This window comes from Gekko japonicus, unplaced genomic scaffold, assembly GCF_001447785.1.
Source record: "Gekko japonicus isolate JY-2015 unplaced genomic scaffold, Gekko_japonicus_V1.1 scaffold1009, whole genome shotgun sequence".
Taxonomy (NCBI): Eukaryota; Metazoa; Chordata; class Lepidosauria; order Squamata; family Gekkonidae; genus Gekko; species Gekko japonicus.
Window position 1 is genome coordinate 452466 of NW_015160867.1, and position 12797 is coordinate 465262.

At 52.6% G+C, this 12797-nt stretch overlaps 1 protein-coding gene across 1 annotated transcript in view; it reads right to left on the reverse strand.

Annotated features, from left to right (window-relative positions):
• The window catches only part of RUSC1 (RUN and SH3 domain containing 1), a 36376-nt gene extending 24173 nt beyond the window's left edge, over window positions 1–12203 (reverse strand). Inside the window, exon 1 of the mRNA XM_015422054.1 lies at window positions 10586–12203. Coding sequence (XP_015277540.1) covers window positions 10586–12203 — 1618 coding nt within the window. The remainder of the gene's footprint in view (window positions 1–10585) is intronic.
• Window positions 12204–12797: the final 594 nt, after the last annotated feature.

A 12797-nucleotide genomic window follows, 5' to 3' on the forward strand; every position in this document is an offset into this window, starting at 1 on the left:
GGGGGGGAGAAGGAAAGAAGATGAAAAGAGAATGTTAATTCACAGCAGACGACGGAAAACGAAACACAGAGACCATGAACTGGAGACACGCAAAATCACGGCCCGGCCTTCAGGGCGAGGTTTTGCCATCAAACACGGAGGACGGCCTGCTGGGACGCTCTGCACTCGCTCAGAGGCTCTCCTTCCCTTTTTATCATCTCTCTGTACACCCCGGGGTTCGAGCACCTGGCACGGCGGGTGGGCTCTCGAGGTGAGCCCTGGATTAAAACTAACCCCAAACCTTGTGATGAGAGTGGAGGGCAGACCTGCTCTGGTCATGGGGGAGGCCAAGCGGGAAAGAGGGCGGCTGTCTTTAAGAGTGGTGCACGAGGGAGAATTTTGCCAGGTGCTGCTTCTCAAAGGAGGGTGATATCCCGTCTCCTGGCCGGCTCTTCAAAGGATGAGTGCCTTGAGCTCCCCTTATCTTAAGGATTTAAAAATTCATTTACACCCCGCCTTTCTCCCTAATGGGGACCCAAAGGGGCTGACGTCATTCTCCTCTCCTCCGTTTTATCCTCACAACAACCCTGCGAGGTAGGTTAGGCTGAGAGTGTGTGACTAGCCCAAGGTCACCCAGCAGGCTTCTATGGCTCAGGCGGGGATTCGAACCTGATACTAGTCTGACACTCTTAACCATGGGAGCTGGCACTGATTCATACTCCGTATTTATAAAACACTCAATAATCTTGCCAATAATAGGCCTCCTGGGTCACAGCTCTGCCTTAAGGGTCAGAAGTCAGCACTCCCGGGCAGATCCCAGGACCCCCACCACCAGGCCCATAGCTACAGTGGGGCTTCTGGAGGCTCCGCCCCCTCTCTTAAAGGCACAGCCCCACAAGAATTTTTCAGTCATTTAAAAACGTTTTATTAAAGGTGTGCGCTCCTTTACACAGAGTGGGGTGCTGTGGTTGGCTAACTCCCAGACTGAGCAAGGGGGTTGGAGTAGGTGACCTCTAGGCTCCCTTCTAACTCTGGGTCAAGAATCTGATCTCCTTGAAGAGAGTTTTTTTTCTGCCTAAGTGTTCGCTTTCTTGACTCTAGAAGTCATCACCCCCACCTGCCTGCTTGTCATCAGGATTGTTGCTTAGGCTGGCAGAGGTGATTAACTTGCAGCAGCTGAGAACTGTCATCTCAAGTGGTTGACAGCTTGCAGTTTAGAGATCTATTCTGGTACCAGCTTTCTATTGGCAGCTTTTCTTTCTGCACTGTGAGAACTTCAGCCCCACCAGGGGAAAAAATTGCCCCACAAGCCACAGAATCCTGGCTACGGGCCTGCCCACCACTGTGCAGTGGCACTGAACCCGCCTCCCCTCTCCTCTGTAACAGGTAGTCAGAGAGCGTGCCTGCAGGCAGCTGATCTTAGCAGTTGGCAGCTGCTTATTCACCTGGGCAGGTGAGTCAGAAGCGCGGAAGCCGGCACTGTTTGCTCTCTCTCCTCTTCAAATTCAGGGCTGTACCTGGGTGGGGACCCATTAGACAGTGTACCTTTTATTCCGTTTCCCGCAAAAGCAGAAGTGTCCCTGTCCGCTGTCACGCGAGCTTTCCCTGTTGGATTAAAATCCCTGGTCTCACTGGGAGGAAGTGGGGCTTGGCTGAAGACATCCCCTGAGCGCATTAATGTGTGCCTGGGGAGGAAACCCCTAAAACCCGCTTTGGGCTCGACCTGGATGGCCCCGGAGAGCCGGTTCTCATCATATCTCAGAAGCTCAGCAGGGTCAGTCCTGGTTGCTGCTCAGACAGGAGACCGCCAAGGAAGTCCAGGGCCGTGTTCCCTCTAAGCTGAGTGAGTGTGAGCTAGCTCACCGTTTTTTAGCCTCCAGCTCACAGATTTTTTCTTCTTCGCTCCGGAAGGAGGGCTCCAGAGAAAACTGATTGACGCAGCGGCCAAATCGCTCGCTCACCACTTGAATGCCAGTAGTGCACAGAGTAGAATTTTTGCTCACAAGACACTCCACAGCTTAGAGGGAGCATCGGTCCAGGGTTTCTACACAGAGGCAGGCGATGGCAAACTACCTCTGTTGGCCTCTTGCCTTGAAATCCCTGGGGTTGTTTTTTTTTGCCGTAAATCGGCTGTGCCTTGACAGCACTTCCCACCCTCAGAGATCCCTTTTACTGCACCAGATCTCCCTGGAGACCTAGACAGCAGGTCAGGGGAGCAGACCGAAGCCGAAGTCGAAGTCTATCTAAAAATCTCCCCAAGTGTTCCAAGAGGGCAAGAAACCCCCTAGAAGTCACTCTTACCAGCGGCTGAAGTTCCGTTACCTAAAACACGTCTCTGGTTCCTAAGCCAGGAATGACAGCTGCTTGAAGCCCCAGAAGTAGCCGCCCCCTAAAAGGGAGGTGGGCGGAGGGGTGCATGCAGATCCAGTCTCCTTGCAGAAAAGAAGCAGGGGAGGGCACGCCAAGGCAAAAAGAGAAATTGGTTCTCCACTTCCTGCTTCCTTGTATAAACCACACACAGCGGCGGGAAGGAAGACCGCAGGAGAGGGGGGAAAACATTACCGCTCTGATTGGCAACCAAGTTAACCAATCAGGGCAAATCCCTCCCCCCTTTTCTTCCAGGTTGTGAGTCAAGGTGCCTGTTAAGGGCTCGAAAGAGGCAGAAGTCAATTATGTGCCCTCGTAGGGTTGCCAATCTCCAGGTGGGACCTAGAGACCTGCTTTTACAACTGATCTCCAGACTGCAGAGATCAGTTCCCCTGGAGAAAATGGCTGCTTCGGAGGGTGGACTCTATGGTCCTAGACAGTGTTCCCTCTAAGCTGAGTTCGTGTGAATGAGCTCACCGGTTTTTTAGCCCCCGGCTTTTGTCTTAGCTCAGGAAGGATGGCTCCAGAGCAAGCTAAGTTTATGCAGGAGCCCAATCGCTTGCTCACAACTTTAATGCCAGTAGCTCACCAAGTAGAATCTTTGCTCACAAGACTCCACGGCTTAGAGGGAGCATTACCAGGGGAGGCCAAACTGTGGCTCGGGAGCCACATGCGGCTCTTTCACACATATTGTGCGGCTCCCGGCAGGGTGGCTTGGGAAGCGAAGGGGAGGCATGCCTCCCCAATCGGTCGTCCCTTTCGCAGCCAGTGTTCCCCTCCCTGGGTAGGCTTGGGGGGGGCAGAGAAAGAAAGCAACTTTAACTTTAAATGCATTCTCAAAGCCCCCCCCCCCCGGCTTGGGAGAAGGCATTTGTCTCTTTAAATCCCTTCTCCAAGCCAAGCCACCCGGCAAGGGAATGGGTGGGTGGGGCTTGGAGGACACATTTAAAGTTATATCCATTCTTACCCCTTTTGTTTTTATTTCTGGCCGTCTCATTTAATGTTAATGAAAAGCAAATCTGCATATTTTCAAATAAAAACACGTCATATTTGTAAATGTATTCTCAAAGCCTCCCCCTCCCCGCATCCAGCTTGGGAGAAGGCATTTCTCTCTTTAAATCCCTTCTCCGAGCCAAGCCAAGCCAAGCCAGCCAGCAGGGGGTGGGTGAGTGGGGCTTGGAGGATGCATTTTGAAAAGTACTGGGTTCGCCGCATGGAGGACTCGGACAATGACATGCGTTTGCACAGGTTTACTGTACTTACCACTGGAACTGAAAAACGGCCCTGCAAGGCCAACTATATACACACCCACCCAGCACACCCACAGTCCCGTTGGAGGGTTTTAATTTCCCGCGAAAGCTGCTATTGGTTAATGCTGGGGGGAACTAGGATCCTAGGTTCCTATTGTTTAAAGGAGCTAAGCTCCGACTCTAGCCGCGGACGCCTGGGGGCGGTCCGCATACATAACACATTTAAAGTTATATCTGTTTTTACCCCTTTTGTTTTTATTTTTGGCCGTCTCATTTAATGTTAATGAAGAGCAAATCTGCATATATTTTTCAATAAAAACATGTCATATCTGTCCATGTCTTGAGGCTCTCAGACATCTGACGTTTATTCCATGTGGCTCTTATGTTAAGCAAGTTTGGCCACCCCCTGCTGAGGTCCCTCCCTCCCGTCTCCACCTGCAAAATCTCCAGGGATTTCCCAAGCGAGCGCTGGCACTCCTAGTGTCCCTGACTACCAGCAGCTCTCTGTTGTTGTTCAGTCGCACAGTCGAGTCCGACTCTTCGCGACCCCATGGACCAGATCCCACCAGGCCTTCCTGTCTTCCGCCGTCCTCTGAAGTTGGCTCAACTTCATGTGCGTTGCCTCGATAACACTGTCCAACCATCTCATCCTTTGCCGTCCCCGTCTTCTTTGACCTTCAATCTTTCCCAGCATCAGGGTCTTCTCCAGTGAGTGCTCCCTTCTCATTGGGTGGCCAAAGTATTTGAGCTTCAGTTTCATTATCTGGCCTTCCAGGGAACAGTCAGGGTTGATTTCTTTTAGGATTGACTGATTTGATCTTCTTGCAGTCCAAGGGACTCTCAAGAGTCTTCTCCAGCACCATAGTTCAAAAGAATCTATTCTTCGGCGCTCGGCCTTCCTTACAGTCCAACTCTCGCAGCCATACGGCAGGGGAAATCTTTGGAATTCCGGAACGGGAGGTGCCAGGGACTGGAGAAGCAAAGGCGCCTTGAGCCCGGGAGGAGGGGGGCGGTATAAGACTCAGTAAAGGAATAATAAGGCTTAGAGTTGCCAACTCCAGGGTGGGAAATTCCTGGAGATGGGGGTGGAGCCTGAGGAGGCTGGGGTTTGGGGAAGGGATGGAACTCAGTGGGGCGCAACGCCACAGAGTCCACCCTCCAAAGCAGCCACTTTCTCCAGGGGGACTGAACGCCATCGTCTGTAAATCACTGGTATTTCCGGGGGATCTCCAGGCCCCGTCTGCAGGTTGGCAATCCTAGATGATCTGCCGCTGAGTCATGGGCCGTCTCCAAGTTGCCTTATTCCAAATTATACATAAGAAGCCAATGTTGGATCGGGCCAGTGGCCCATCCAGTCCAACACTCTGTGTCGCATGACAGTGGCCAAAATCCAGGTGGCATCAGGAGGTCCGCCAGTGGGGCCAGAACTCCAGAAGCCCCTCCCACTGTTGCCCCCCACAAACACCAAGAATACAGAGCCTCACTGGTGGCCCCAGACAGAGTGTTCCATCTGTACCTTGTGGCTAACAGCCACGGATGGACCTCTTCTCCATAGTCTAGGGCTCTTTTTGTAGCAGGAGCTTCTTTGCATATTAGGCGACACAGCCCTAATGTAGCCAATCCTCCCAGAGTTTACAGAGCTCTTCTTACAGGGGCTACTGTAAGCTCTTGGAGGATTGGCTACATTAGGGGGAGTGTCGCCTGATATGCAAAGGAGTTCCTGCTACAAAAAGAGTTACCCAATCCTCTCTTAAAGCTGCACTCAGGCAAGCCCGACCTCATCAGATCTCAGGAGCCAAACAGGGCTGGCCCTGGCAAGTACTTGGAAGAGCGACCTCCAAGGAATACCAGGGCCGGGACGCAGAGGCAGGTAATATCAAAGCCACCTCTCTGAAATGTTCTAGCCCCACTAGGGGTCGCCAGAAGTCACCGTGACTTCCAGGCTCGCAAGCACATACGCACACACACAAAATTCCAAAAAAAGGCTGTCTATGCTTGTAGCCGCCACCACTTCCTGTGACAGTGAATTCTCTGTGTTAATGACTCTTTGACTTGAGGAAGTACTTCCTTTTATCCAGGGGTCATTTCGTAGAGAAAGAGGTGCAGGCGCTCATTAAGATAACTTATTAGCATAACTTATTTGCATATGCTACCCCCCCTGATATTTCAGGAAGTGTGTCAGAAGGCAACACCCACCGCTCAGGCTCCACTGGACTGTTTTGGATAGCTAGCTATTTGCGGGGGGGGGGGGGGCCACCAGGGTTTTTTTGGTAGGTTGCCTTTTGGGGGGGGGGGGGGGGACACACAGATCTGCCCTCACAGAGGAGGGAGAGCTTGCACCTGAATAAAAATTGGTCTTAAAGGTGCCAGTGGACTGTTTTGGACCGGGGGGCCTGGGGGGAGCTCTGCAACTTACCTGGCTGCTTCTTGCTCTGACTGAGGGCTGCTGGGAGCAGGGGGTGGGGCTTGTTGCATGTGCCCGCCCCCTGGGCTCTTTACTGCCAGAGCTCCGCTCCTGTGCGCTCCTGCAGGAAATGACCCCTGCTTTTATCTATTCTAAGCCTACTGCTCATTAATTTCATTGCATGCCCACAGGTTCTTGTATTGTGAGACCATTTGTCCTATCTTAGCTTAGTGTTATTCTACTGATGGTGGTTCTCCACGGTCTTAAGGAAGGGCCAGTGGCTCAGTGGTAGAGCATCTGCTTGGCGGGCAGATAGTCCCAGGTTCAATCCCCGGCATCTCCAGTTTAAAGGATCTGGCATTAGGTTACGGGAAAGACTTCTGCCTGAGACCCCGGAGAGCTGCTGCCCGCCTGAGTAGACAATACGAACCTTGCTGGACCAAGGGTCTCAATATGAGGCAGATTCATGTGACAGGCCCCTAACACAGGGACTTTTTTGTGGTGCCTTTCCTGCTCTGGAACTCTCACGCCCCCAGCGGTTCGCCCACTGCAAAATTTTCTTTGCAGTAGGTGAACATTTACGCCCCAGGCTTTTGGGCAAGCCAATATTTGCGTTTGTCTTTTTTTTCTTTTTCTTTTAATTACATCCTGCCTTTCACCCTTTCTGGCTGCTATAGATATTCTTGAATTGTTTTTTACTGGATTTCGATGCAATGAGATGCGATGGGAAAGAGAAGGCTTAGAGGGGACGTGATTGCAGTCTTCAAGTATTTGAAGGGCTGTCATGTAGAAGATGGAGCCGATCTATTCTCTCTTGCTCTGGACTGCAAGACTAGATCTAGTGGGTGGAAATTACAAGGGAGTCGAGACCGGCTAAATATCAGGAGAAACTTCCTAGCTATAAGGGTGGTTGAGCAGTGGAACGGACTGCCTCGGGAGGTAGTGGGTGCTCCTTCGCTGGACGTTTTCAAGCGGAGGCTGGATGGCCATCTTTCGGGTATGTTGTAGGCAATGTTCCCTCTAAGCTGTGGAGTCTTGTGAGCAAAAATTCTACTTTGTGAGCTCCTGGCATTAAAGTTGTAAGCAAGTGATTTCGCTGCTGCATAAATTAGTTTGCTGTGGAGCCATCCTTCCTGAGCGGAGACAAAAATGTATGAGCTGCAGGCTAAAAAAATGTGAGCTAGCTCACACTAACTCAGCTTAGAGGGAACACTAGTTGTAGGTATGTAGGGCTATCTTACGGCTATGCTCCTGCAGAGTGCAGGGGATTGGACTAGATGACCTGCAAGGTCCCTTCCAACTCTAACATTCTATGATTCTATGATTAAGGCCGCGATCATGCACACTCAACAATCCACTTTCAGTCCACTTTCCAGCTGGATTTTGCCAGTTCACACAGTAAAAAAGTACACTGAAAGTGGATTGCTTAGTATGGTGTGTGATCTTAAACATTATTCCTAGAGGCATTTAGAAGAGGCATTCTCTTCTTTAGGGGGAATCCCTCTTCTAGTCCCAGTTTCAAGGAGGCATCCTCCCTTTTCTAAAACACAGGGGGGGTGCCTCTTCTCAGATGGCGTGACACAAATCAAAGAAAGGATACCGTTCTTCAGAACTGTGGCTTATTCCAATGCAATATATGCAGATTTAATTGATCAATTAAAACTCTATGATTCATGGTCTAAAATCAGGAAAGAGTTCTAATTTGGATTTATAATTTTAAAACACTAAGTTCGTTTGCACCCTGCCTTTCCCTCCAGTGGGGGCCCAAAGAGGCTTACATCATTCTCCTCACCTCCATTTTCTCCTCACAACAACCCTGTAAGGAACATAAGAACATAAGAGACGCCAATGTTGGATCAGGCCAAAGGCCCATCCAGTCCAACACTCTGTATCACACAGTGGCCAAAGATACCAGGTGCCATCAGGAGATCCACCAGTGGGGCAAGGACATTAGAAGCCCTCCCACTGTTGACCCCCCCCCCCAAGCACCAAGAAGACAGAGCATCACTTGCCCCAGAGCCCCTATCTATACCTTGTGGCTAATAGCCACTGATGGACCTCTGCTCCATATGCCTATCTAATTCCCTCTTGAAGCCGTCCATGCTTGTAGCCGCCACCACCTCCTGTGGCAGTGAATTCCATGTGTTAATCACTCTTTGGGTGAAGAAGTACTTCCTTTTATCTGTTCTAACCCGACTGCTCAGCAATTTCGTAGAGTGCCCACGAGTTCTTGTCTTGTGAGAAAGGGAGAAAAGTACCTCTTTCTCTACCTGCTCTATCCCAGGCATAATCTTATAAACCTCAATCATGTCACCCCTCAGTAGGTCAGGCTGAGAGAGTGTGACTAGCCCAAGCTCACTCAGCGAACTTCCATGGCATGGGTGGGAATTCGAACCTGGGTCTCCCAGACACAAGTCTGACACTCTTAACTACTCCACCACACTGGCTCTTGTAACCAGCCATTTTGTTTGGAGAGTTTCTGAATCCCTCCAGTGGGGCTGGTCTCCTTGGGGGTGCAACAGATACGCCCCACGATCCCTCAATCATAGGGGTTGCCAACAACCTGGAGAGGGAGTTTTGCCCCTTTAACAGTGAAGGATTATTTGGGTTAGCAGAGTGCTCAAGGCACATAACATGGCAATCTGGTTGGTGTGTGCTGACAAGAAACGAAAGTTACACACGGAGTATCTTTGCAAAACTAATTTGAGTCCTTTATTGTAAGCAACTTCATTCTAGACAGGATAGAGTAGAGACAGGATTCTAATCTAGTCTAACTAGCTAGGATGGATACAGATGAAGAAAGCATGTCCTGCTCTCATGGTGCCAAGATGGAGAAGGCTAGCACAGTCTATAGAGAAGGTGTCCAGATCAGTGTTCCCTCTAAGCTGAGTTAGTGTGAGCTAGCTCACAGTTTTTTTAGCCCCTGGCTCCCACATTTTTGTCTTCGCTCAGGAAGGATGGCTCCAGAGCAAACGAATTAATGCAGTAGCCCAATCGCTCGCTCACAACTTCAATGCCAGGAGCTCAAAGAGTAGAACTTCTGCTCACACAATGTTCCCTCTAAGCTGTGGAGTCTTGTGAGCACAAATTCTGCTTTGTGAGTTACTGGCTTTAAAGTTGTGAGCCAGTGATTTGGCTACTGCATAAATCAGTTAGCTATGGAGCCCTCCTTCCTGAGCCAAGGCAAAAGTGTGTGAGCTGGAGGCTAAAAAATTGTGAGCTAGCTCACACTAACTCAGCTTAGAGGGAACACTGCTCACAAGACTGCACAGCTTAGAGGAAGCATTGGTCCAGACTGGGTGGAAGTTTCCCTGAGAGCAGCAATCTCCCAGGGCCAGCATCACAGCAGGAGGAAAGGATTTTAGTGTCCTAGCCTACTTATCTCTCTGACTCTCTACAGCCTCCCCCCCCCCTCTGAAGTCTGAGGCTAAGAGAAAGCGCAAAGTCCTTCACTTCCAACAAACAGAAACTGTGGAAATAGGCCTCTTTTAAAAGAGCAGGTCATTTCCCCTCTCCCGGTTGTAGGCAACCCTACAGATCCCGGAAAGCGTCCTCAGGTGCCCTGTTGTCTGCACGAAAGCCTCCCCCGCTATGTAAATGACGTCAGCCATTATACAGCACAGAATCTGCTCCAGTCTCGGCACACAAACAGCGGCTGTTTAGTTCCACGGCAGCCCTCGCCCGTTCTTGAGCCCTAACCCAACAGACAATCCAGTCGCTCTCCCCGAACATCGCTGACTTCCCAAGATGCAGATCCTATCGAGAAAGGGGGAGAAGGAAAAGGCGATCCTACCTGACAGCGTTGCCATCTGACCGGGGGCGGCGGGGGGGGGGGGGGGGGGCGGGGGGGACCAGCCTGGTTTGCTCTTCTGCTTTGAGCAGGATATGCAGAAATGAGCACGTGAGGCTCTTTTTTTTTGCAGCGGTCAACATTGTCCGCCGACTGACAGCTGCAGGTAAAGCCTGTGCTAAAAAGCACAGAAGCGGGTGACAATAAAAATATCGGCAACCTTACTATGCAATAAGGCAAGGTGATGAAGATGATTAGGGATGCCGTTAGAGGATGGAAGGATGGGACGTATGAGAGATCTGGCCCACAAGGGCACAATTCTCCAGGAAGTGCCTGGGCAGAAATTCCCGCTATCTCATCCACTCTCCTGTTGGGATTGTCCGCATTTAATATGGCAGTGGGCCAGGCCCTGGAGAAAAGTTTGTGCAAGCACTGCCCAAGGCCCAAAAACCACAGGGGGAAACAATAATGGAACGGGGTGTCTCTACCACTCTGCCACCCACCAGTGTTCCCCCTAAGCTGAGTTAGTGTGAGCTAGCTCACAGTTTTTTAGCCTCTGGCTCACACATTTTTGTCTCCGCTCAGGAAGGAGGGCTCCAGAACACACTAATGTATGCAGTAGCCAAATCACCTGCTCACAACTTTAATGCTGGTAGCTCACAAAGTAGAATTTTTGCTCACAGGACTCTACAGCTTAGAGGGAACATTGCCACCCACCCTTCTGCCCAGTTCAAGGCCCACCCACCACTGGTCAAGCCTGAGTGGTGTTAACTAGGTTGGGGAGCTAAGTCTTACCCTCCACTTGGCACCGATCTCCTTTCTCTGCTTTCCCCGGCGTCCGAGGGTCCCTCCAACGGGCCGTATCCTCGAAACCTCTACGGGGCACCTGCTGCTCCATCCCTTCGTCTTCTTCGCAGCCCCGCTCCACAATGGGCTGCAGCCCCGGACGAGACTTTTTTCTCCGGGGCTGGGTTTCTTTGGGCGCCCAGAAATGCCCGTTCGGTGGTAGCTGCCAGTCAACCTCCTGGGGACCATTCCCGTCGGGGACGCCCTTGGCTGAATCCACCAGCTGAGGCGGTGGGGCGCTGACCTTGGTGGCCGGCTGGGTCTTCTGCTTGCGGTGACGCAGTTCTTTGAATGTGGTCACCTCTCTCTGCCCGCAGCCGGCAGGGTTAGCCGGCTCGTCTGGCGAGGTTGGGGGGCCAGTCGTCTCCTGGCTTGGCACGCTGCCACAAGTGAGTTCGTTACAGGGGGGCAGCTCCGTGTCGGGAGAAAAGATGATCAGCCAGTCGCTTTGGTCCTTCCTCGTCTGCGGAAAGGGTGGCCCGGCCGGAACCTTCTTCCGTTTTTGCGCTAACTCGTGGAAAGAGGTGACATTCTTCCTGCCGTTCTCACTCTGCTGGTCGCCGTGGCCTGGCTGCAATTCCGGAAGGGACGGCGGGGTCACTGCCGCAGTCGGCTTCCCTACTTCGCATCGCTTCAACCCCTGCAGCCCCCTCTTGGTTCTGGGGGGAATGGGTGGAGGAGGACCCCTGGTACAACTAGGCCTCGGCGGAGCGGCCCGGTTCAAGTTGACGTCCAGTTGCCCCGAGGGGAGCGCAGAGAGATTTTCAGACTTGGTTGGCTGAACAGGGAGGGCATTACAGTTAGAATCTAGCTGGGTGCCAATGTGGGGGGCCGGCACGGCTGGGGGTGCCCTGCAAGGTCGAATGGGGGGCGGAACTATCGAGCGAACACTGTGGACCACAGTAGGGGGTGATTCGACGGGGCTTTCCGTGCAGGGAGAAGCAGATGGCGACCCCAGGGAACTGCTGCTGCCAAGACTATCGGGGCTGTCCTGGACATGGGACGCCGGACGCTCGCCAAGTCGGATGTTGAGATTCGAACCTCTGTCGTCACAACCAGCAGGGGGGACGGCACTGTGGGAGTCCTCCAGCGGGACAATGTTGGGCTGCTGATCAGGACTCGGGGCCTCCTCAGCGAGGAACTCCTTGTAGTACACCGAGACGGGGGTATCATCGAGGCTGAGATCCGAGCAGCTGCTTACGGAGGAGGAGGCCGCATCTGAAGGGGTCCCTGCCTCCTCTTCGTCCTCCTCCCCTCCCTCGTTCTTCACAATGGGGCGATTGGGCAAAACCGCCTGGACCGGCAGGCCCAGCTTAATGTCTGACCGGAGCGGGTGAGAATCGCAACATCGGCACGGTGTCGATGCGTTGTTAGAATTGGCGTCCACCAGCTCGGGGCCTCCGCCGCCTTGGCTGCGGCAGTCCTGGCAGTCTGTCTGCCGCCTCGGGGTCGTAGCGTTGGAATCTCCTTGAAGCGCCGGGTGGCGGGAGAGGTGGAGGCCCAAGGAGACGTGCTGCAGGTGGACGTGGTTCAAGTTGCAGACCAGGCCTTTCTTCGGAGACTGCATGGCTCCCAAACCCAAGCGGAAAAGGGAAGTGGGGGGGTCCGTCCTGTCGACTCCGACCTGATCTCATCCACGGGGGTGGGGGGTGGGGGAAATGGACAGAAGATCCAGTTTCCTGTGAACAGCAAAACCAGCCTCTAAGTCCCAAGGCAGCATGGGGGCGGGGGAGAAATACCAGAAAGGCAAAAGGGGACTAAATAGGGGCAGCATGGCACTGTACGGGAGTAGGGTTGCCAACCTCCAGGTGGGGCCTGGAGATCACCCGGAATTACAGTTGATCTCCAGACGACAGAGATCGGTTCCCCTGGAGAACATGGCTGCCTGGGAGAGTGGACTGTACGGAGTTAGGCCCTGTTGTGTTCCCTCCACTGCCCAAACCCTGCCCTCCCCGGACTCCACCCCCAAATCTCCAGGAATTTCCTATCCCTGAGTTGGCAATCCTATACAGGAGGGAAGTGTGGGCCACTGGGAAGGGCACAGCAGGTGGAAGGTTATTTAGGACGACACAAATGTATGGAGAGATGACAGGGCCATTGATTGCGGATGAATGGAACCTCCACGTTCAGGGGCAGTCTACCTCTGAAAGCTGTCTACTGG